This window comes from Hakea prostrata, chromosome 5 (assembly GCF_041222555.1).
Source record: "Hakea prostrata isolate BN-2017 chromosome 5, UWA_Hpros_2, whole genome shotgun sequence".
NCBI lineage: Eukaryota > Viridiplantae > Streptophyta > Magnoliopsida > Proteales > Proteaceae > Hakea > Hakea prostrata.
In genome coordinates, this window is record NC_142604.1 from 47,100,532 (window position 1) to 47,126,413 (window position 25,882).

A 25,882-nucleotide genomic window follows, 5' to 3' on the forward strand; every position below is an offset into this window, starting at 1 on the left:
CCCTCAATGGAACTTCCAGTTGTTTGGTTTTTGACGAACCTTCAATCACTACAATTGTGTAATGCAAATAGCAGTGCTGTACTAACTTTTAAATCAATCAATTTTTTTTGGTACCTAAGAAAGTTATAATGCAGATGTTAGTGGTTGTATCAACTTTTTTAATCAATAATGAAAATTTTGCCTGCTACTGAAAAAAGGTTTCATGCAATGACCGCACTTTTTCGATCAATGCATTTGTTTGGTACCAAAAGAGAAAAATTTACTGCTAACTATTTCCTTAAATTTTCTATAATGAAAAAAATAATATTCTCCATCAGAAAAGAAAAAGAATTTTGTACATGCATTTGTATTAATTTAGTAATTTATCCTCCCTCTTTCCCCCGCAACCAAAAAAAAAAAAAAAAACTTGACAAAAGAGGTTCAGAACATTCGGCACCATTAAATACCGTTTAATAAAACTTCCAACTTTTTGTAAAAATACTGAAATTTCATAAACTGATAAAATGTCCAAAATACTCCAAATTAGTCATCCTATTTTCTTTGTGGAACCCCTAGAACCCCATACCCAACCCTCATGGTCTCACTCCCCTGATTCTATCTCTCACTCGGCATCCAAGCATTGTCACCAATTCTACTAACTTATGGCACCCCCATACACTATCAAAAACAATCATTGGCGACTACCTTCTCCTGCAAGAAACACCGTATAACACCTAAATGCATTTGCATGAGAGCAAAAGAGATATATTCTTTCTAGTTCTTTGCTTTTGTCTTCACTCAGCATTCACTTCCTTGCACTCATGTACACAGACATCCTCTAGCACACCCACAGATACACACACACACTCGCAGACTGTCTTGCACTGACGCAACCACCACCCCACACACAATGCTCCACAACATGCTTATGAGACCACTCATGCAACCACCCCACCTTGAATATCAGCAGGGGTGGGGGGTTGGCTTTTGGTGATGGAGGTGGAAGGGGTTTGAGTCAACGCAATGATGAAGGGTTGGGTTGGGGTAGATTAGGGTAAGGCCGTATAACCGTAAAGGTTAGGGTAAGGCTAGAAAAGTAATTTCAAATCTTAAAAGAACCATTTGTGGACGTTTTTGTTAAAACAATTAAATTTTTTATTTTATTGGAAATACCATAATCATATACCATTTATGATATATTGATGAATTATGTCGTCATGGGTTACCGGAAATTTGGAATTGAAAGTTCTTCGCTCCCAGGATTACTGCCCCTGGGTCCCGATTACTGACTACCTTTATAAAAATGAGAGCACACCAAACAACGTGTGGACCGTCCTGCGGGTTCCTGATCAGCGAGACGACATTTCCCTCGCGAGTTCGTAAATTCGAAATTTCCAGTGTATTTGCTCAATTCCGAATCTGAATCGACCCAATTTTCTCCCCTTCTGCCTCCTGGTGAGAGAATTCATCCAATTAAAGTGGTCTAACATGGGAGATTAGGGTTTTATGATGATTTAAGCTTTAACCCTGCATCTTTGTTACTCTTGTCCCGTGGAATTTAGTGTATAACATCTTTGCTAGCATCTCGAATGATGGGAAACTCTTCTCGCGATAAATTTTCTGTTTTTGACTTCAATGAGGATGATGAACGTGTTGAATCGGAATCTCGTCGATTTTTTGGGAAAGCTGGAAACTCTCAGGATAATTCTTCTGATTCGATGAAGTATGATTTTATCCGAGCTTGTAAGTTCCAAATACCGAAACCCTATGCATATTTTAATTTTCTGATGGGTCTATTTTAATGTGGTTCATAACTTCCGATTTGTTGAATGCTGTACGAATTTCTCGAATCATGGGAGTACCAAATCTGAAGCCTCCTTTTGTATTGTGCTTGGAGAGTTTTGGTTGCCCTTCCCGCTTTCAACCAACGGTCCAGAGCTACTGTTAGGGTTCAATTCGCTCACGTATACTACAGTTGTACTATGAGCGTTTAGTTTTTAGTTGTGGGATGCATGTGATGAACTTCACTTATCGTGGGACCAAGTGATTCCGAGCTTGAATTCGGATTGAACTGTGTACGTGTAATCTTATCAACTCATCAGTTGTGTGAATGCCGTTCACTTCTGCTTGGAAAAAAACAGGATATTAGCTGAGGATTTTGGGCCTCTAGGAAGTCAATGGCACCTCCTTGTTTGAAGTTTGCATACTTCTTCCAGACACAATTTTACAGTGGGAATAACTTTTTGCTTGCGGTTATCAGAGAGTAGAATCAGTTGATCATGGGAATTTTGAGTATAGGATATGGGTATCATGGAGATATAGCAAGGGTTCATAGAGATTCGACTTAGGATTCATGCTTTGGCATCATCTATATTCTGAGGCTGTTAAATGGTTCTAGTTACGGTTTAGTTAAACCAGAGGCTATTCAATTAAGCTTTTGCAGTTCTTACGGCCCATTGTAGCCATCACATTCCGTTTCTTTTTGACTCTTAATTATGTTTGCTGTCTGCAACATCTATTGTGGTGGTCACTCCTCTGGCTCGTAGTCTGTTATTACTTTTAGGTTTATGATATATTCAATTGAGGAATTCATTTAGACAGTCTGTCATGATATGTTTCACAGAATTGGCAACCATTGTGAGCTGTGTGGACAGTTGGTCTTGGCTATCTGAGTGTTGAAGTTGTTGTATACCTCATGGATCAGCTGTATTAAATTTAACTCTACTTCAATTGGATATACACCAATGGATCTCCTCACATCCTTTTTAAGTTTCAGATGTAATTTAATTTCTGTAGACCCATGTTATCAGTGCATATGTATGGCATTAGTGAAATGTATTAATATTGGTGATTAACAATATGATACTTATTGATATGCTACTTGTCTTTTAAAATAAAATTTGTGTCTACCCTCTATTTACATGGTTTGATATGGCACCAGTACGGTCCAATATGGGTGGATACATGTAAGATGCACTACATATGCCTCCTTAAACCTACAAAAAAGAATCTATCGGTGAGGTATGAAACTGAGTGTAGTTGTTCTTTTTTTGGTGGGGGAATCCACCTTGGGGAAATTATCTAACACAAAAAGATGACCTTAGTGTTGACCGTTTCAACAACCCTTGGGGATTTATGGTGCTCAAACTAAAGATTAAAACAGATTTGGGCAAAAAGAGGTACAGTTTCAGATCTCTTTTTGTTCTGGTTTTGGTTAAGTCTCTGGTTTTATTATTTTATAATTTTTATTTAATGTCCTATTATGTCACTAGATTAGGTAAAAACAACTCAAGTTGTTGTATAAAGTAGATGCATATTTAGAAATTGCATAATAAAATGTTAAGTGTTTTAGAAAATAATGGTCATACCTGCATAAGGCTCCAACATTTTTCAGGGTCTGGAAAAAGTCCTTAACATGCTTTCCCTCAATTTCATGAAATTTCAAATGATACCTATATAAAAAAGGTACCAGTTATTTAAAGCACTCATTTTTGATAAAATATCTATTTTAGTGTTCAAAATTCAAATAATCCATAATTTTGCCATCCATGCAATTCAGTCGATGTAACCATCTTTGAAGGGATTCTAGCTTCACATGTCATATGTGGGTTTGAATCTATATTCTTCTTTTGAAGTTTCCCCCCCCTCTCTTTCTTTTTGTTTTATTTATTTATTTTTGCTTTTAACTTAATGTTCTTTTCTTCTTTTCTTGTCCTAAATTTTTGTAATTTGGTGTAGTTGCTCGGGGAGATAAAGAAACTAAATCCACATCATATGTAGATCTAGATTCAAGTGATAGCAAGTACAATCGCAACAGTTCTGGGTTCTGTGATTTGAGTCTGTCTGAAGGAGAATCTGCCACCAAAGAAAGAATTTTGGGTTTGGATGCTGTTCTAATATCTAAGTCTGTGTGTCATGAACCAAATGTTAATATGAGCACGACTCTGTTCGAATCTGGGAGTCTATTTTCTGAACGAAATTCCCCAGCAACGAGAGCTTTAATTCCAAGCATGCATCCAGCTGAGAACAAGGAATTAAGTTGCAGTTTTCTGGACCCGTCATCTGATGTATTTGACTGACAACTGTTTCTTACTTAGCTGTGATATTAGATCGAATGTAGGTTTTGATAATTCTCGTTTTTTTTCTTCATTTTGCAGAGTGATGTTGGATTGATTTCAGATGATAATGAGAGCACGAGAGGGAGTTCTCCATCAACTTCTTCTGATCTGAGGGAAAATGAAGGTTAATATTGTATCAACTTGTTTTATTAGATTGTTGGCTAAAAGTTTGTTTTGGTAGTTGTTTAGGTCAATCTTCTAGAATGAGACATCTTCTTGTTTGGGATTCGCCAGACTAAAATTTCAAATTTGGGGTGACATTACATAGAATCCAACATTTCTATTATGAGGATTGCTCTAACTGTGGCAGATACTGTTCTATTTCATTTTTTCAGGGGAACCAGCATCAGGTTATTGTCAAAGCAATTGGGTAATGGTGAGATTTTTTTCATGTTTTTTTCATTTGAAGAATTATGTAATTGTTAAAAATAAAATAAGATGGATAAATGACAATGGTAATCATTACTATTACAAAGACTGAAATAGATAATTTCAAATAGAAATCTTGATCCCTTTCATACAACCAGTTCTAGTTAGTCTTTATGATCCAACATTGTCTCCATGATTCATTATTATGTCCTTTTTAGGATTTTGTTCTCTATCATTTTCTCTCATTAACTGCATGCATTATACCTATAACTCCTTTGGTAGCTAGTCTAGCTGTTCATTCTGACTTTTTATCATCCATTGTATTGGCTTGAATATGTATGGATGTCAACTATCTCACCCTGATTATCTTTCTTGCACTTATCAAATTTAGTTTTTAGATTGCTTTAATGATGTTGTGGGGTGTTGTCTTTTCTCAAAAGACAGTTAGAATGAGAATTTACTGAAATGAGTTTCCTAGGGCCTTAGCTTGTTCCCCTCTTCCAATTTCTGTTTTCTGCAAAAATGATCACTATGAACTTAGAGTTGTTTGCTTTTTCATGGGTAATATGATTTTCTTTGGAATGGACTCTAATTTTATGAATTTGAAATCTTCTTTTTCTTTTTTGGGTGAAAGGCTTGGAATGTTTCTTATCTACTCCTCATCCTTTTGGCTGTGGAACACAGGATAACACCAGCATGGAAGTTGCTGTTTCCCCTGATTTTGTTAGATATGGGGATGGATATTCTACAGAAGCCTTCGTAGTTTTTTCCTGCAGTTACATCAAGCTTGACTGTTTAACCACATGCGGAAACAAGGAATCTTGTTCGTTTGAGTGGGCAATTGATGATGTCATTAAAATTGAATCACGGTGGTGTGAAATGGTGGGTTCTGATGGTCAGTCTGGATTGTGAAGTCTATTGGGCTGTTAGAGCGCACAATTTTGATTTATAATCCATTGCCTTGCTACAATGCATGTTCCCACTAAATATTCATTCCCATTCTTTGTTGGCTGGTGTTTCAGAGTGGAACAGCGCTAGTTAAACTGTTATTAAAGGAAGCAGATGGACCCAGAGCTGAAAATGCAGGTTACATTTCAGGTCAGGCTTTTAAAACAACTGACTATTGTAGTTTGGATCTCTCAATTGACTTGATTAATTTTGTGGGTTTCGGTAACCTTTCCATTGGATCTTTTAATGGACTCATTCTTTCCCCTCCCCTTTGAACTCTCTTATAATTATGTTCGCTTTTTTCTAGTAGACTTTTATTACGCGATCTTTTCCTGTTAACGTTTGTGTGTTTTGTGATGTGGAGGGATGATAGACTTTCAGTCTACAAAATATTCTCCACTTGGCTGGTTAGCTACCAGGTGTTGAGTAGGCTTTCAAACTGTAATGCATAAACCATTGAAGATTGTTGTTGGATTCAAATGAGTGGTGACCTTGTATTTGCAAATGAATACTACCTTGTTTTTGAGGTTGATGAGTTAGCTAATTTCTCCAAGCCTTGGCCCCCCTTGAAGCTTTGGAAATGTAAATACTTTGATTTAAGGGTAGTTTTCATTTGGATCCCTTGAGGTTTGACCCAAGTCATTCTTAGTTCCAAAAGAATGGCACTTCGCATTTGCCTCCACTGTGGTATCCCAAAAAACCAATTAAGGACACACTAATTTTTTATGACCAAAATACCCTTATACATTTTTTTTAATACTTTCTTTAAGGTAGTTCAAGATTGGATCTGAACCAATTTAACCCGGAACCAATCGGGTTTATATGTGGTTTAACAGATCAAACTCATTAAATCCTTCATTCTCTATTTTTTTTGGTGAAACGGTAATTTATTTAAAAGAGGAACCCCTAATAACAGAAATTTAAGCTATCAAAAAGTAAAGGCCACACTAGAAAAGAGGGAGGAGAGGAATCGCTCCAAAAATTTTGCCGAGTCTCCGCACCTTTAGAAGCCAAGCAGACTGCTACAAAGTTACCTTCTCTTAGAGTATGAAATCAATCGAATCAAAGGAGGCTGCTAGGTTTCTGCTGTCAAGAATGACAGATCTGATTCTCTATGCAGGTTCTCTACTCTGTTGCTGAATGAGTTTGATTACTTCCAGGTTGTCCCCCTCTATGATCAAGTTTGATAGACCGAGATCTTTTGCCCAACATAAAGCTTTCCTAAGGGCCTGTTTGGTTTCATGAATCCAGAGATTTCAAATCTGGATTTATGAATGGGAGATTTATACCCGTTTGGTTGTGAAAATCTCTGGATTCATGAAATCTAGAGATTTATCTTTTTACACTAAAAACGTGAATCTGTAAATTTATGGGTATGAGGTGAAATCCAGAGATTTCATCCCTTCTATAAAAACGCTAAATATTATTGTATTCACAAAAATTACAGATGAATCCACAGATTTCATTCAACATGTTCAATTAACCAAACAGTTAATTTTATGAATTATGACTCTATAGATTTTGAAATTTCTAGATATTTGAAATCTCCAGGCTCATGTAACCAAACAGGCCCTAAGAGCATCTGCCTCTGCTTCAATTGCTGATTTGTTGCCACATCCTTGATAAAAACAAAGAAGCATTCTACCCTTGCAATCCCTGATAACTCTGCCAAAACCTGCTTGTATAGAGTGATCATGTTTCCTTGTGGCAGATCCATCAATATTAATTTTTAGCCATCCTTCAGGAGGAGCTGACCACTTGACTTCTCTCTTATCTCTGGCAAAACCTTCCTCATTTTTCTTCACTTGATAGTTGTGAGTAAGTTGAAAAGCCTGTTGAACAATGCCCCAAGGAGTGCTCAACTTTCTTGCATGAATTACATTATTTCAGTTCAACCAGATCACCCATAGACAATTCAAATGCATCAAAAAGTTTGTGATCAAACTCGGGTTTCTGTGATCTTCTTCGTTCTACCCTTCCAAGATTACAATCTGGAACTACCAGTTGGCAATTTGGTAAGGATTCTGATCTTGTAGTTTTTGGAAATCAGATGTTTCTGATCAATATAACAGGAAGAGGAGTCAGTCTCAAGTTCCAATGAAGCCCAACTGATGAAGGACAATTGCAAAGATGAGCATGCATATTGCAAGAATCATTCCTCATCTTCCCAGAAGCCAGTTTTTAGTCTTTTTAGCACCTTCAACCCCTCTCTGTATCCTATCTGCCCACTGCATCATTCTATCCAAGTTTTTCTGGTGATAAAGAAGACATTGCTTGTTGAGCCCTTTCTGCATCCTCCCGTGAAAGCTTTACTCCAAATTGTTCGTTCATGCTTGCCATCGTCTCTGGACTCATATTCTTGATCATTGATTTAAACATCTGATGCATCACTGGATCATTCATTTGGTTTTTGTCTGTTCTTGCAAATCAGCAGTTGAGTTTGGAAAATTTGGTGACAGAGATGACCTCATTTTAGGCTTTGAAGAGAACTGACTAAAAGTACTTCCGTGGTTCCACCTACATCAGAATTCCTTTTAGTAGTGGAAATTCCAGAAGCCTTGGAGAATTTGGACTGCTTTTGCTGTTGAAACAGAACTTGTCCCTCTTAACGAAGCAGCAACTCCAAACATATTCTGCATCTCCTCTAGTGACATCTTACTCATCAAATCCATCGTAAGAAGAGGAGTCAGCCAAAAAGAAAGAACACCAAAAGTAACGACCACCAATACAGGCATAGTGATTTGATCTTTTGATCACCGATTTCTGGAAATCCTTTTTAGGAGGCTTCCACCTTACCAATTTAACTCAAATAAATCAGGTAAATAATCTCTGCACAGCTGCAAGGCCTCCAGTAGATTCACAGTTGGCAGATTGAGATTGAGAGTTTGTGGAACCCAAGAAGACTAATGAGTCCCAGCTTGGGATTGATAAAGATATTAGACAAGGAGTTTGTTGTAAATTAGAGAAAATCTTCACCCGGTGATCAGAGTTATTGATATAATTCAGAAAATAGCCAGGTAGCAGAAAATTAAGAAGAAGAATAGGTTGGTTGCATCACAGATTCATAGGTGTTACTTTGGTGGCCTTAATGGTCATAGCATAAGCCGCACTTCTCATTGACATTGAAGAGGAAATTAATACAGCAGAGGGATCTGTGTCATTATCTTTGATCTTTCCTTTAAAAATTATCTTTGATGTTCCCCACTCAGGCCCTCTTTTCTGTCAAGTTCAGTATCCTCTTCTGTTAAAAAAAAAAAAAAAGATTTCGATCAGAGTGGTTTTGGACTTCCACTGTGCATAGCCAAAATTGATCTGCAACTGTAACATCTCTGTGTATTTCTCCTGTATTAGATCAAATCGAAACAATAGTTGTGGATCAGGAAGCAATCCATACCAATGCTTTTCTCTTTCCCTGCCTGATTTTTACACCAGATACAGCTTCCCAGGTGCCCTGCCCTCGCTGCCGGAGGCTTGGAGGAAGACCATAAGCCTAGCGAGAAGGTGCCCAGGATGAAAATGGAGAAAAGGGTTTGGTTTTTTTTTGATTCGGTCTCTGCATGTAATTTTTGTTTCAATGTAGCAGGTTTAATCATTTACTTAAATGATTTGAGCATCAACAGTGGGGTCAAATTGAGGGTATTTTAGTCATAAAAATAATGATGTGTCCTTAATTAGTCTTTTTTCATACTACAAGGGAGGTAATTGTAAGACTTTTTTTTTGGGGGGGGGGGATTAAAAATGACTTGCATCAAACATTAGGGGGTCCAAATGAAAATTACCCTTGATTTAATTATGAAGCTAATTAAGGTTACACAAGTATGATATCAAGATGGTAGGTATAGGTGCAATGGTAAAGGTTGATCCGCTGTGATCATGTAGTTTGTGGTTTATAATGTAACTACCCAGGGCCATCTCAATAGAAGGCCAAGGGCTGAAATAGGGCCCAAGGTTGCTGGGCTAGGTGCAATGGTAAAGGTTGATTCGTGCCATGTGGTTTGTGGTTTTTAATGTGGACTACCCAGGGCCATCCGAATGGAAGGCCAAGGGTCGAAATAGGGCGTAGGGTTGCTGGGCAGCAACCTACGACCTTGAAGGAAAATTGCACCAAGGGGTATTTTGGTAATTTGGGCAGTACTAAACAAGCCTAATTAGGGTTAGTTGGATTCTACATGTTAGGAGTGCAACTCTGGTTTTATTTTGGTAATTTATTTAGTTTTGCTCAAGTTGTGAAAGAATCCTAGTCTAGTTAGGAGTCCTACTTAGGAAAGGATCCCTTTAGTTGTAGCCCAAACGCTATTGGAGACTTGTCCTACTCTTTTTATGTAATTTGAATCATTCTAGGTTGAGATAAATGAGAGTCCTAAGTAAAGTAGGAATCTTACTTTTTTTTGTTTCCCAATTTGAGTGCTATTAAGAATCCTTCAACGGAAGGCTAGAAATATAGTCCCTCAAACTCCCCTCAAAAAAAAAAGAAAAAAAAAAAAAAGAGAAAAAGAAAAAAAAGACACTTGTAAGCGGGACACGCTTTGATTATTGAACAAACATTATTTCTTTATCTAGCCCTCCATGAGACACTCATCATGCACTTGGTCTTGAATAGCTTCTTAAAGGAATCAAAGTGACAAGATCAAAGCAAACATGGCTAACACAGGAAGCAAGGAGAGTAATTGAGGGTACTCCCCTAGAAGCCTTTGAAGTTCAAGATGTTGTTCTTGAAGATAGAGTGTGCACCGCAAGCTTCCGACATGAAGGACCACAAGGTAGAGATGGTACTAGAGATTTTTGCAGCAACATGATGAAGAAGATGATTGTATCTTGGGAAGCTAGGGATAAAGAAGATTCTAGGAGCATGATGGTTGATTTCTGGCAAGCTTGACTTTGTTCGACACCCAGTTTCTTTGACAAGAATCTCCTGGACTCAAAGACTTCATTCCTACCTTACCTGAGTTTTGCCTAGGAATGGTACAAGTTTCTGTATACATGTTACTCCCACCGTATCACTACAAAATTTGAGGTCAAATTTTTTATAGAAAGGGGAGAGTTGATGTGAATCTGATCCAGGACCACCTTACAGAAGGTCCAGGGGGTTGCTAGTACCCTGTGGCCCTGCCAGGAGCCCAGAAGATTTCCACCAGCATTGGAGAGTTTTGTTCATTTTGGGTGCTGTTGTTCCAATCAAACTTGACTAGGTAGAACTACAATTTTTACTCTTATTTGATATTTGAGTTTGTCTTTGTCAAGTTATGAAAGAGTCCTAGTCAGGTTAGGAGTCCTACTTAGAGAAGGGCTCTTGTAGTTGTAGTCCAAGTTGTACTCATGTTACGTAATTTGAATCATCCTAGGAAGAGTTAAGTGTCCTTACTTCTTAGTGGAGTAGGAGTCCTTAGTATGGCATCATATTCCACATTTTGACCAGCCAAAAAATTCACACCCCTGAGTTTTTTCTAGGTGTTCTCGATAGGCCACAATATCATCAGCATTCGTTGGCTGAGGTGTTGTAGTGGTCAATCTTATGCCATAATGCACTGAAAGTGTTGTATTTTTTGGGAGATTGAGATCTTCCTTATTTGGTGTCACCGACCTGCTTGCCAAGTTCATAAATTTGACCTTGTTTCCAACCTTACAATAGGTCTTTTTGGCAGCAGTGTCCAACAAAATAGATGTTTGATGTAAATCAAGTTCCATAAACTGAGTCAAGGGGGCCATCACTAGAGAGTCATGTGCAAGCCATCAATCCTGAAGTGGACCAGGGGTTTTTGACTTTTTGGCTTCATAGTGTTGCCGGTAATATGGCTAGAAGTCACGGTCAGTGATGTTATTATAGGCTGATCTAGACCACATTAGGTGATTGGTTCCATCTAAGATTGTAAGTGGGGTACCGTCCCTCCTTCCCTCAGATTGATCAGATATAGCAGGTGAAGAGCCTATTGTAGTTTCTGATGCAGTTGTTGTCTCAAACCATATATATAGAACTAAAAAATACACAGCTGATTGGAAGATGGACGATGTCTTCTCCGGCTCCGACCCCCCTGCCTTCCTTTGCTCCCGCCGCCCCCTCCTCACCCTGTCCCCCATCCTCTCCTCCCCCCGCTGTCACCCCTCCCCCGGCCAAGCCTTGGAACTCTCTCTTCTCACTCCTAATGCCTCTGCCATTGATCTTAACCTCTCTTTCGTTCCTCCCATCCCTGGCAGCAACTCCCACCCACGCTCACTGCCCCTCCACCTCCACAGCCCCCGGCATTCTCCGCTGGAAACTTGCCATTATTGGTCAATCCCTTGGCCCTGTCCCCCCCTTAAACACCATCAAATCCTCCCTTGCCAAACAATGGAAGGCCCTTGGTCTTATGGATATGCATTTGATTGATTCCGGAATTTTTCTCTTTAACTTCTCTTCTGTGGATTGTCATGCCCGTGCCTTGGAGGGATCTCCCTGGTCTGTTGGAAAATCACAAATATTCCTCAAACCATGGTCTCCTTCCTCTCCTCTCCGCAGGGTCGACCTCAGCTCCCTTCCCCTGTGGATTAACTTGCCAAGTCTGCCTCTGGAGTTCTGGAATTCCGATTGCCTAAGTAGAATCGGCTCTGCTCTTGGAACTCCTTTGCGCTCTGATGCCAAAACTCTCAAGTTGGAGAGGCTCTCATATGCCCGACTTTGCGTGATTTTCCCTATGGCCAAGCCCCTGCCGGCTTCTGTCTCCATCGCCGATGACAATGGCTTGAAGTACGATCAGACCATCGTATACGATTGGATTACTCATAGATGCGAACTATGCTCTATCTTCGGTCACGATGATGCCTCTTGCCCTTTAGAGCCTCTTACAGACTGCTCTGTCTCGCTTAAGAATCAACCTAGCCCTCTATCTCTGCTTGACTCACTGCCTTCCAATGTTGCGCCTCCTCCTGAAGATCCCCGCAAGACTGCCGATGGTGGATTTCCCGCAGATCGCGGCCTCTCTGAAGGTCGTTTTGTCGGTTCTCCTCAGGCCATGATCGAAGCCTTGGGGAAAATCACTGTCGAAGATCCTGATTTGGTTGCTACAAGGTCTGCTGTTTCTTCTCTGGTGATTGTCTCTTCTCCGGCGACTGCTTCCCCACCGGCGATCACCAACACTTACAATCGTCGTCGACGGCAGTGCAACTCGCTGACGTCGGTGCCGGTGCAGAGCGACTCTTCTCCCAAAGTACCGAACACCCCCGCCATGATTCCCTGGTTCCCTGTCGTCCCCGTGCCCCCGGTTATGTGTCCCACTGCCTCCCATAGCTCTGATGACCTGCCTTACTCAAGTTCCGACGATCTGGTTCCCTCTGATCAATCTCCACCGAGCCCATCCTCTGACGAAATTCTGGCTTCTGATCGATCTCCACCAAGTTCCCTCTCTGACGAGCTGCTACGCTTTTCTCGAGAATCGAACAACGTGGGTCGCTCTACCTCGGCTCTGCCAAACTGCTCTGTCCCTCTCTCTCCTCCCAACAATAATGCCTCTCTCTCCCACCCCCCTTGTTTTCCAACCCACGGTTCCTCTCTCTCTCCCTCATTAGCGGCCCATAATACAGCTCTGCCCAAGCCCATTTCTCATGGCCCTCTCTCTATTTTGGGTCCCTTTCCTTGTTCTCACCTCAATCCCATCATTATTGGCCCATCCCCCCCTAGCCCATCTCTCATGTCATCCTCCTTCAACTTTGAAACCCAGACCATAGCTTATTCTGCCGACTCCCTCGTTACCAGACCTTTGCCTTGTGACTTGTCCTATACTCAGCCCGTTCTGGTCTCTCCGCACTCTGCTCCCTAGCTTGACCTCGATCGTGTTGAATGTAGAAGGAGCAATCGCCCTGCTAAAGAGCACAACCCGTTCGGTGACGACTTCCTGGTTGGGCTCAAGTCCGCCAAGAGAAAGATGAAGAAAAAGAAAAATTCTGTACATTAGTTTCTCGGGGCTCCTGTTTTGCCCCCCTTGCTATGCACTTGCTATTTAGCTTTGCAATCTTTCTTGCTTGATGTATGTGCGATTGTTCTTTTAATATATTATTTATTCATCCAAAAAAAAAAAAATACACAGCAATACCTGGATCAAATATGCAGTCCAGAGGTTGATCTTAAGATCAGAACCAGGTTGAGAGTCCAAATGCAACCATCTGAAAAACACTTATCGTTCCGTCACAACAGTATACTCTGAGTGCTGCCCAGGTTTGAAGCTCCAAAGGGGAACATCGACCCCTTCACTGTTGAGTCGTTTCTTCAGGTATTTGGCAGAATAAGTAATGGGACAGATTCTGGTTTTTATGTCTTCAATTTGTTGTGTCATTAATGGGGAGGTAAAGGCCAGCAACAAATTCATTGATTTTCCCTTAGAGATGTGCTTATTGTTCAAAAAGAAAATAAAACAAAGAGAAGACTGTGATGGAAGAGGTAATTAGAGGCTTTGTTGGGGTAAGTGTATGAGGGCTGTGATGGTAAGGTTTGGGTCAGAAGAGTTTGCTTTGATACCATGTTGTTTCATAAGAGAATTCTCAGAATGCAGTAGTTTATTCACAGCCCCCGGTGGTGTATCTGTAGTTTACAATTTGGAGGAAATACAAATCTGGGAAGGAAAGGGATAAATCTGAGAAGGTAAGAGGAAAAAGAAAAAGGGGAAAAAAAAAAAAAAGGAGGAAAAAACAAGATGAAAAAAAGAAGAAAAGAAATAGGAGTTGCTGCTCCAAGTAGAAGAAGGAAAGGAGAGGAACCAGGAATCCCTCTTGAGATTGGCGCTAGCGCTATTTCTGATTTGTTTCCTTGCATCACTTGATGGCGACCAATTACTAAGACTTAATGTAACAGACTACGATTATGTAAAAGACAAATTTTGGCTGAATGCTCTAATAAATATTGAACCTGAGGCTTGTGCAATTTTTTTTTTTTTGCTCTTTTGCTGTTTTGCAAATAATACCCTTTTTAGTTGCTTCTTGTCCAATAGTAGCATTGACTCCATATACTGTGTCCAGGTGTGGTCGAATTGACTTTTGGAATCTCTGATTCTCAGTGGTCTGAGAAACAGCAATTGATCCAACAATTGCATGCAAGATACTTGGCTATATGGAATCTTGTTCATGGGTGAGTTCCTTATGTAGTTCTATCAAGTTGATTGTTGCATTTTACATAGTAATGAAGGTTCATTTGCCATGGTTGTCTGTAAAAGTGTTACCTTGTAGCATACTAGTGGAGTCCCTCATGTAGAAGTTTCCTTGGCAAAATGTAAATTTTATCCCCTTGAAGTTCTACTCTTGACAAGGTTCAGGTTATTGAATTAAAGCAACTATTTGTTGAATTGTTTCCTGTCTATTTGGCACTGGTGACCAACATATTGTTTGTTCTGTATGAATATTAAGGGATCCAAACTTATCCAAACTCATGTAAAAGTTTCCTTGGCAAAATGTAATTTTTATTCCCTTGAAGTTCTACTCTTGACAAGGTTCAGGTTATTGAATTAAAGAAACTATTTGTTGAATTGTTTCCTGCCTATTTGGCACTGTTGACCAACATATTGTTTGTTCTGTATGAATAATAAGGGATCCATACTTATCAAAAATAAAAGGGGGGTGGGGGGGGGGGTGGTGTGGAGGGTTGCAAGGTAAAATTGTGATGGGGGTGCCAACAGAAGTATGTAAACATGATGGTGATTCTGTTGAATGCTATTCCTGTACACTGTTTTTGTTTGGTCATCGGAGGCTTTTGATTTTAGATGAATGGTGAACTGAGACTTTAATGTGTCTTCCTCAGCTGATATCGATTTGCAAGATAGTTAGGATTATGATGTATTCATCAGAGGAAGCTTTTCTTACTACTTGATCTTGTGAATGGGCTTAAAGATAAAGTTTGGTTATTATTCCATGATTCTACACAATTAAAGCAATCATTCAAGTTATGCTGGAATATGATTTGATCTAGGGGTTATGATCTTTATGATTTTTGGGTGGAAATTAGGGCTAAATATTCTCAATTGGAATATAATTAACTCAGTTGTGAAACTCAGCTCATATGACTGCTGATTTCTGTCCTTTGCAAACATCAAGTGGGAAATACAAGCTGCTTTATGCCCGGGCTGTAATTTCTATTTGTCCTTCCACCTCTCTGTTTCATTATCCCGGAGAAAGTCTCCTTGGAAGTGATGCAACCAGAAAAATAAAAACTCGGTTATCTTCAGCTTATGCTTCTGAGAATCAGAAGGAATAAGCGGACACCAGAAAGGAAATAAAGAAGTTTGCATCTTTAACCCTTCGACCGAAAAGCCAGGAAAGGAGGAGGGTAAAGACCATATCAGATGTGGAACCACTAACATCTTCTCCCTCATGTTACCTTATGGAGCAAAACTGTGAATTGATCTCAATCATACTTCTCCTAACAATAGAAGTTCTAGAGAAGACTAATAACCAATCAAAGCAACTAGCTGCAAATTAGTTTCAATCAACTATAAACCATATCAGATGTGGAACCACTAACATCTTCTCCCTCATGTTACCTCATGGATCAGCACTTGATCAATGAAAAGAAACCGGAGGATCAATGGGTCAGGATCAGCAGAAGCTGAAAACAGGGAAAAACTGTGTCCAAGATATCACATATTAGCAAACCAGAGGTCAACTTCCACGAAGGAGGCATAGCAGCAAATTAGCAGTTGATCAGGCACAAATTTTCATACAGATCTTTATCAGAACTCATAGGAAATCCTAGTCTTCATAATTGAACTAGGGTTTCCTTCAAATAAGTAAACCTAAAAACAGCAATCACAACAGCAAAATCACATAGAGACTTAAGTACTGGTTACAACTCTGGTACTATGTAAACAGTCTCAAATCCTATATCCACTACCTGGTAAAGGGAAGAGAAAAGAAGAAAGTGAGATCAAATAGTTTGTGCAATAGAATGCTTGTTCCACCGTCACAGCTAATACATATATTTATACTAAATCAAGATAAAACTACAGTGGAATATAACTCTTGCCAACAAAGCCTACAGCCTACCAGGAAATTTAGACCAGGGCACTAACTCTTAAGGACATAAACAATAAAAGAAACCATGGTAGGATGACTTCTTTATTGTGTTGCATCATCTCTAACTAGTGTGTAGTACCTTGACAATACTCGTGTATTCTATAAGTCCATCTAGAAAGGCCGATGGGGATTTGCCTTGACTTCTTCAATCCTATGAGAGTCATTACCTGAAACTATGATATCTTCAACGTATCCAACTTGGATTGCATTCTTGTCCCCTTGGCAAGAGATAATTTACAAACTCATACTGATCAAAGAAAAGTATGATTTGATCTAAGCTTATCTATTTAGGCATGTGGGACTATTTTGGCCCCACATATATATCCTTGCGAGGTCGACATATCTATGGCATGTTATCTCCTTGAGCATCACACGGCGAAAGATACTCCATATAAGTTGAAGATAGTATAGACATATACATTTTTGGCATCCAGCTAAAATACTGGCCAATCAAGATCTAAGGCCAGGTAATGCAGACCTTAGAAAGGGCTGCTATGGTGGGCTTTCACAGAAAAAGAACTAGAAGAATAAGAAGAGGGAGGGGAATACTCATGGCAAGAAGAATTAACTGCACAATCTAATTCTCAAATAACACTTAAGACTTCTATTCCAATTCACTCTAATAATGGCTAGGTTACAAGCGTGTATTTAAAGAGGGGGAAAAACAAATATCCTAATTGAAATGTGATATTCAAAACAAAAAGTGTAACTCATAGTCTAACTCTTAATCCTACTTTGCAAATCTAAATCTAAATCTAAAACATATGAAAGACTGAAAATACAAGAACAAAAACAACAATTCATCCAAAAAATAAAAAAATGCCTTATCTCCAACTAGATCGGGTTGGATAATATGAAAGACTGAAAACAAAACACTAAATTAACTAATTCCAACCCTTGTTGTACCAAAAACTCGTGGATCAGTTCTTGTTAGGTTCGAGATTCCATAGTCTAGCTTGCAGGTCCAACCAATCTATTAATACCGCATCAACTTTGATGTGAAAGTACTCAACTCCAATGCGTTTGGATGAGGTCCAAAGATGCTGTCCAAGTAAACACGTCATATAAGGTATGTGTCAATGGTCTTCTTGAGCTTGATAGATGGAAGCATAGAAAAAAAAATCAAGGGAAACTCAAGTTTCAACTAGGTGAAAATGGGAAACCTAGGTGGGAAACTGGGAAATTTCGAGGAAACTTAGGATTTTTTTGTGCAAGTTTTGACAGGTTTCAGGGAGCATTTTAGGGTGAGACTTTGCATTTAAGCTAATTAGAGTATAAAGAACACATTGACTATATTTTGCTAAAAAAATCAATGTAGATATGTCATTTAATTTACATAACATCAATGTAGAGTACACTATAAACTTATCTACTTAAGTACATAGCATTCAATATATAATTTCTAACTTTAAAACATCAAATACAAAGTAACTAACAATAAAAAAAAAGTACAACTCAATGCCAAGAGGAGTGCCTCGATGGATCCATCCTGTGAGCCGAGTAGTACTATGTCTGTAACATCCTCTCCTCCAACCGACGAACATAGACATCCCATAACATTTTATGTCTATGGTTGTCAAGGTAATCGACAACTGTAATTTTATAAGTTTGGTCATCAACATGCCTAAGATAACCAGTTTGAGGGAATACGCAATTTGGATAGGGAAGTCTTGATGGAGGGGGGGTACTTGGGTAAACATGAAAGAAACAAAAAAGTTGAAAATATGGAAAACCTACAAAACTTGTAGGAAAAATTCTCAAGTTTCCACGAAATTTCCTAGGTTTCCATGAAATTTCCCATGTTTCCACAAAATTTCCCATGTTTCCCACGAAATTTGGGAATTTCTTTTTTCTCATGATCCAGCTGGTCTAGCTGGGTTGAACCAGGTTTCGATAAGTTTCGACCAAATTTCAACGGTTTCGATCGAAACTTGGGATTTTTTCCGGTCCCCTAGTTTTTAGTTTCGAGGTTCCCAAAATGGGAAATTTTGCAAGTTTCGAGGGAATGTTCTATGGATGGTAGATCATTCACTAGGAGGAATTTCATCTTCAGTCCACTGTGCTGAAAGGAATATGCGTTCTTGTAATAATGCTTTGCTTTCTTATCATACAGACATGGGCGTCCTAAGAAGATGTAGCAGAATTTTAAAGGAAGAACATTACGCTGTAACTGGTCAATTAGTTCACCACTAGGATATACAAGCAAACACCTTTCATTCATTTTAAGGCTTGTTGTTCATCCAAATTCCAAACAACCTAGTAGGAATCGGAGGAATGTTTTGTCTTCAAGCCGCAAACATCTCTTGGTGACAACATTAGTGCAACTGCATGAGTCAATCACCACATCACAAGGTGTGCTATTGTACTGCGGTCTGGTTTGGAAAATATTATTTCGACACCAATCTTTTATCTTCCTTATCAAGAACTTTATGTATACTTATGGGTCCCAACTAGGATAGCAGTATCATTGCTCAACGTCACTCCCATCATTAACCTCATAAGGTTCTAGCATGCTTTTTGCCACCAGATTGACTGTTCTTGTTGGTGGTTGCTTCTTTTATTCTAAAGGTATGCTCTCCTTTTTTATTTAGATACCAATAAATTAGGGCACTGAGCACTCTTATACCCATATTGTCTGCATATGAAGCACTAATGGGAGAAGGGTTTTTGAAGCCACGCCAAGGTGTAGAATATGGTTGATTAGGCCATGAGGGAACAATGGTTGAACAGAGCTGTGGTTTGTTGAAGGGCTTTTCTTGGGTTGTATGTGATCAAACTTGGGGGGGGGGGGAGTCAGTTTCTTACTTCCTATGGTGTAAAGCAGACAACCAAATCGTTTGTAATCTAAACATGTGGTTGGTTTTGCAAACCCACTTTGAAAAATCAAGGATTAGACTTTCACAAAATAAAATAAAAAAAAATGATAGTGGCAAACGGTGTATGTGGTTCACCTCACAATGTGTGAAAGCTACGCCGTAATGGAAAACCCCTTGAATTTTCATATATGCTCAATGCATTCCTCAACAAAAAATGCCACCCTGTGGCCAATATATCCATTTCCCTGTTTCAACCTACACCTTAGGTGAGGCTAGGACTTTAATCCCCAATTACAATAGGCCTTGGCCTTCCCAACAATCAAAAGGATAATTGAGTACTAACCTAACCCGATCAACTCGAGGCTTTTTTGAATATGTTCAATAATAAAATGATAGCCTAGAACAACAAGAATTTGTAAACTTGTTTAGCTCCTTAGAGATACCGGCCGATGTCCAATAATGTGCAATCAAACATGTGAATCCATCTCCACAAACTTCTTGTTGATTATTCCCATTGCTCATGAGCCATCAATATGCACTGGAGTGGTGTTTCTCTTATCTTCTCACATGTTCTTCACTTGTATTTTTGAGCTCTCAGGAACAACTACTCAAAAAGACAGAACAGTGCATCTATTGCAATACCATCAGTATTGTGTTGATTGATGAAACCCAAGTGGGGATTAATACCAAATTAGAATCATGGAGATTAGCTTTGGAATCAAAAGGCTTTAAACTTAGTAGATCGAAGACAGAATATTTAGTTTGTAACTTTAGTCATGATCGGCCAGATGATGAGGTGGTGATACTTGACGATAAAGAGATTTCTCAGAGTGATTGTTTTAGGTACCTAGGTTCAATCATAAGTAAAAAGAGGTGATTTGGAAGATGAGGTTTCCCAAAGAATTAAAATAGGGTGGATGAAGTGGAGAGGTGCGTCCGGGGTCTTATGTGATCGGCGTATTCCATTAAAGCTTAAAGGAAGATTTTATAGGACCGTTGTTCGACCAGCTATGATGTACGGTGCAGAGTGTTGGGTTGTTAAAAAGAATCATATAGATAAACTCAGTATAGCAGAAATGAGGATGCTAAGATGGATGAGTGGCAAAATTAGGATGGATAAGATAAGAAACAATCATATTAGAGTTGGGCTGGGAGTTGCTCCCATAAGTGATAAGCTTAGAGAAAGTCGTTTGAGGTGGCACGGCCACGTTCAACGGAGACCTATAAATGCTCCTGTACGGAGAAGTGATATAATCCATATTGAAGGAACTATAAGAGCTAGGGGTAGACCTAAGATAACCTTAGGAGAAGTGGTGAGAAAGGATATGTATAGCTTAGGCCTTGTATCTAGCATGGCCTCGAACAGAACTGATTGGAGGGCAAGAATCCATGTAGCCGACCCCATTTAGTTGGGACAAGGCTTAGTGTTGTTGTTGTTGTTGTTGAATCTTCCAAAGTAAAGCAGATAGATGAGATTTTCTTCCAAAATCTATTCTTCAGTCTTTATTCAATGCAAACTGATTTTTACATGATAGAATGACTTATTTATAGCCTTACATCGGTGAAGTCTTAACTCTAATTGAGAGACTCTATTTGGACTCAACTGGGACTTAGAAGCCAAGTTAACTAGGATTTTGTTCAGTAAGTTAGGATACCCTTTACACTTAATAACAACCACATAAAATAAAACAACTCTTCTTGAAATAAACGACCTAATTGTCTAAAAAGAGTCCTACTTAAAAGAAAGACTCCTTAGGACTCAAGAACTCAATACCAACTCACACTAAGACTTTAAAACATGACAGGACCCAAAATTAAAACTAAAATTCTGAAATTAGAATTGGCAGCATATTAGGGCTAGAAAAATGACCAAAATGTTAGGGTTCGGCTAGCCCTAGTTGCGCCACTTTGGAGTGGCCATGGGGCACACAGCAGGGTTTCGGTTGGGGTGGGCCATTTTTCACATCAGTCAGTAGGCAGGAACCATCTATTCGTAATTAGGCCAAGTAGTATTAAGCCAATGCCTTTGGTTTGTTTTGTTGGTCTTGCTCAATCCACTAGACTCGAGCTGTGCCTTTTATTTTAGCTTCTGCAAATAATACATTCCTGCTCGCAGTGTCTCCAAACTATGAATCCAATCAAGTTGCTGCTTGAATTACAACGATGACAACATCACAGGCCTTATCCCAGCTAATTGGGGTTGGCTACATAAATCCTTACCTTCCAACTGGATCAATTCGATGCCATTCTGGATTCAAGGCTTAAGCCAGGCATACCTTTTCTCACCACTTAAGGTACTGCTCTGGCTTCTTACTACAGAAACAACAACACAAGCCTTGTCCCAACGGAATGGGGTTGTCTACATAGATCCTTAGCTTCCAATCAGATCTTTTCGAAGCCATACTGGATACAAGGCCAAAGCCATGTATATTTTTTCTCATCATTTCTTCTAAGGTCGTCTTATGTCTGTCCCTAGCTCTTTAAAGGCCTTTGTTGAACATGGATGTGCCACCTCAAACAATTTTCTCGTAGCTCTACTTTGGATTATTGTCCCCTAAAAAATCAGTACCTCTTTTTTTTTCTTTTCCAATGTAGCTTCAGTTCTTCAGCTTGGAAATCTCATATATGGAATACTATCTGATGAAAGAGGAGTAATGGTTTGGTTTTATAATGCTGCTTTGTGGTTAAATACCACAGGGAGAAAATGAAAAGATAGGAATCATTGACAGACGAGCGTTTTGTGCAACAATTCAGCATATAGGGACTGAGAGGAGCTGCAGAATTTTCTGGAATAAGGCAAGACAGAGGATTAGCTAGTAAGAGCCATAGTAGATGATGTGACAACCAAGCGCGGGGCAATCTTGATGCCAGCTAAACACAGTGCAAAACCAGATTACATTGCTGCGAAGCTGAATGTTCCTATTCAGTACGAGTAGAGCACTTAAAGCCTGCTTTTGGATTAAATCTGCACATTACATGGCAACCTTGCATTATGATGGAGTACTTTCTTATTTAGTGGCTAGTTTTGTTCTGATTAGAAATGCAGATGGGAAACCTATGCTGGCCTGTGCCAGGAAAGGTGGGCATATATCAGTTCTAGCTACCAAAATGCAGGCAATCCTAAAAGGGCTACTGCAGTGCTGGCGAAAAGGGTTAGCGAATGTATCTGTCAGATCAGATTGAAAGGTAGCAATAAATATCCTCAAAGTGGGTGTTTAGGGTCCTTGGATAGTGAAGAGTTTAAGAGGAAAAATACTAGAAGAGGCTGCAATACTGCATGAGGAGTTTAAGCATGTCTGGAGGGAGCAAAACCAGCAGCCGACTATATGGCAGGGGTTCATGTGGATAATTAGCGGCTGATTTGGGCCCTAAGAAGCTACCAGTCCTTATCAAGAAGGATGCAGGTTTAGTTGTTTATTATAGGAAAAAAAATATATAATTGGGTTTGGTGGGTTCTAGAGTCTTTCAATGCCTCAGGTTTTATGATGATTTTAGGAAGCTGCTACCTTTTTGTTTTCTCTATTCTAATACAAAAGCAACTTATCGGGGCAAAAAAATTACCACTCCGGCTGCTTGTCAAACAGTATAAAAAACCTATCTAAAATGGAAGATTCTGAGAAACAGCGTATCATATACTCTGTATGGGGAGATCGATTATAACGATGATCTTCCCAATATCAAGCTATTGAACTTTAGTATGCATGCCCTACCTAGGAGTGAAAGACACATTGCAATGAGATGTGGAAGAAGCCAAAAAATAAAAAGGTACCTTAGGAATGGAAAGTCAGGATGATGTAGCCTCAATTGAATCAGGACTTAAGAAAATCAACTAAAATGGGACCAAGAAAGGATTTTTTTGATCTTTGAGAATTGAGATAATGGGGTGAATATTTTAGATATGAGGAATTAGGGTCTACAAGTGTTAGAACATGGTGGGAATATGGGTAATAATACAGGGATATGATCTTCCAAGTCTGGTTGGTTAAGTTAGAAGATATGAATATTTTTGTTTTTGGGGTTTAGGGAGGTAGGAAAATCCAATAAAATATTTTTACCGTGGAATTATTGTTAATATACAGTCGAATTGGGATCTAAGGTCAGTATGGCTAGGGCTGTAATGTACCTAATACCTATAGTGTGGGACAGCTTTTATGGTTAGATTGTTGTAGATCTGACCTCCAATTTTGGGTGGCTTGGAAAGTTCAAAAATTCAAGAAAATAAAAATTAGGTGATATGGATAGAGAAGGAACGTAGGCTGCCAGATATCTGGTTGGAGATCCCTGTGGAGCTTTGGAATGTTGGCTTCTTGAAGGCTATCTATTTAGCCATTGCAAGGTTATGGTTTGACTTCACCGAGAAGTTCTTCAATCCTGGACCTACCAAATTGAACAAAATAGTGTTAATGTAGCAAAAACCCACAATGGGACTCAAAACTGAGAATAATTTTATTAATAATCTCAATGGTTCCATTCCCATCAAGTTTAGGGGCTGTTTATATATAATAATTTGGAGTTCTTTTCTTGTTTCAACTCCTAACTGAATTCTAACTCAGATTGGAAACCAAACGACCTAGACTAGGAAAACTCATCTAGGTTATTATAACCTCTACATTGGCAAATCGTGGGGTCCTTTAATGACTTAATTACTGATTTAAAGAATCATCAAAATAAAGCATGAATAAAAGACTATTCTACCTTTATACCTTAAGTTGGTGCAGAATTTACATAATTAGATCAATTAAACTAATTAATTCACCTATTTTTTTACTTGGCCCATACACTAAACTGTTGGGTCCACCGAACAGGCCTATGATCACACAAATTTATGAAACAAAGGCTAACCACAGATCTATCAACTGTAGGTTGATTTCAGATGAAAATAGGCCAATTTGGTGCTGATCTGCATTCATGGAAGGAGAATGAGTATCATGGTTCCAGTTTTCTGGATGATGTGGTGGTCACCATCCTTGAAGAAATCCCAAGTTGGACACAAAGCTCAAAATTGCCTGAGGCAAGAAAACTGGATTGTACTGATTGCAGATGATGGACATGAGGGCCTCTCCATCTGTACTTGATGGATGGTAGATGTGTGGGCCAAATTTGATATCAAATTTGATGGTCTAGTTTATTTGATGTCAAAAACTTATTTAAATACTTGAAATCCCTCTAAGTGGGTGAACTTTATAGCATTTTGATACTGTAAAAAATCAAAAGACGTGCTTTGCTTTGCTTAGCGGGGCATGAGAGTGAAAAGGGGGTGGAAAATAAGGTGTGATAAGAGGAATGTTGTGTCGGTGTGAGAGAGAGAGAGCCTTCTCAAATTGTTGAGATTATATCATCATGTGATTTTGAGTATCTGTAATTATATTACTTAATGTAATAAAACTTAGCTGTAAGATCCAAATTGAATGATCAAGCCATCTCACAGCATTGAGATCATGTTTCTGCTTTTGTTCTATAGTCTATTAAATTTAAAATGCAGTAACCATGAAGTGTTACTACTTAATTTTCTCATCCAGGCGAGGCCTGGAATAGTCAATGGTGTCCCCCCACCCACCCTCCCCCACCATAAGAGCATTAAGTTTCTTAATGGCCGACAAAAGCAAGGGATGCATGCATTCATAAAAAAGCAAAAGACTTGAGACGTCATTTCTTAACTTTTGTGCAAGACATTGGATAGGATTCTGCAGAACCCATTCTATCAAATCTGAGTGAGACCATAAACCTTTTAACTGATAAATGAATGATGACATGCTCTGGACAATTGTTTCATGCGTGGTTTGATGGGTGTATTAGGAGTGCACATGGCCTTCTACTGTCAGTAGCAGTTGATGATTTCTGATTTACACAACTGCATATGGTAAATTATTTTTCAGTCTCCAACATTGAAGCTTTTAATGAATTTGATGAATTCTTATATAGGCTTCACCTATCTCTTTTTGAGTCTAAAGTGCTTATGGGTAATTTTTGCTTAGCAAGTACAGTATTTTGTGTATCATGTAAGGTGAGGATATTGCAATTTGTGCTGTTTGTCTGCTTTAACTCTAATTTCTAAGTGCTTTTTCTTTTTTCCTTTCCTTTCCAACAGTACCGAAGAAGCTGACTGTTGGGGACAAAATACTATGTAAGTGAAAATCTTCCATTTCCTTTATTAGTTGCCAATTCAACAGTATTCTTTTTTCCTAGAATGCTGTACCAAGACGGCTATGTCAGTGAATTTTCCGCACTCACCTGTGGTAATCAGAAACTAGCTTTATTTAAAGTGAAAAGCTTGAGCAATGTATAGACTCAGGATGCAGAGTCCCAATTGATTATCCGTATGTAGATTCCCAAAATAATTACCCGTGGACTCATGGAGACATTGATGGATGGCCATGTGGGGTCCCTTATTTCTCCTTTTTAGCTTTATATCATTCTTTTACTTTCTCTTGTTTCAGAAGGCTGGTAGTTTCCGTCATTAGTGGTTGGTTTAGTTTGATGCCATCTATGTAGTAATATTTGATAGTTAGGGTGTGTTTTGCTGCATGTTTGAACATTAGAGTCCACAGGATGTAAAGGCTTGCAAGGGTACCTTTGCGAAATGCTGTTCACTGGGATACTTGATATTGTTGGCATTCTGTATGC

General features: G+C 39.0%; 1 protein-coding gene across 1 annotated transcript in view; it reads left to right on the forward strand.

Moving 5' to 3' along the window:
• The first annotated feature begins 1,223 nt into the window (after positions 1–1,223).
• Positions 1,224–25,882, forward strand: part of LOC149016188 (putative ubiquitin-like-specific protease 2B) — a 65,132-nt gene continuing 40,473 nt past the window's right edge. The window contains exons 1-8 of the mRNA XM_089157315.1: positions 1,224–1,722; positions 3,718–4,046; positions 4,137–4,221; positions 4,433–4,473; positions 5,151–5,348; positions 5,489–5,564; positions 14,397–14,505; positions 25,347–25,382. Coding sequence (XP_089013441.1) covers positions 1,569–1,722; positions 3,718–4,046; positions 4,137–4,221; positions 4,433–4,473; positions 5,151–5,348; positions 5,489–5,564; positions 14,397–14,505; positions 25,347–25,382 — 1,028 coding nt within the window. The 5' untranslated portion in view covers positions 1,224–1,568. The remainder of the gene's footprint in view (positions 1,723–3,717; positions 4,047–4,136; positions 4,222–4,432; positions 4,474–5,150; positions 5,349–5,488; positions 5,565–14,396; positions 14,506–25,346; positions 25,383–25,882) is intronic.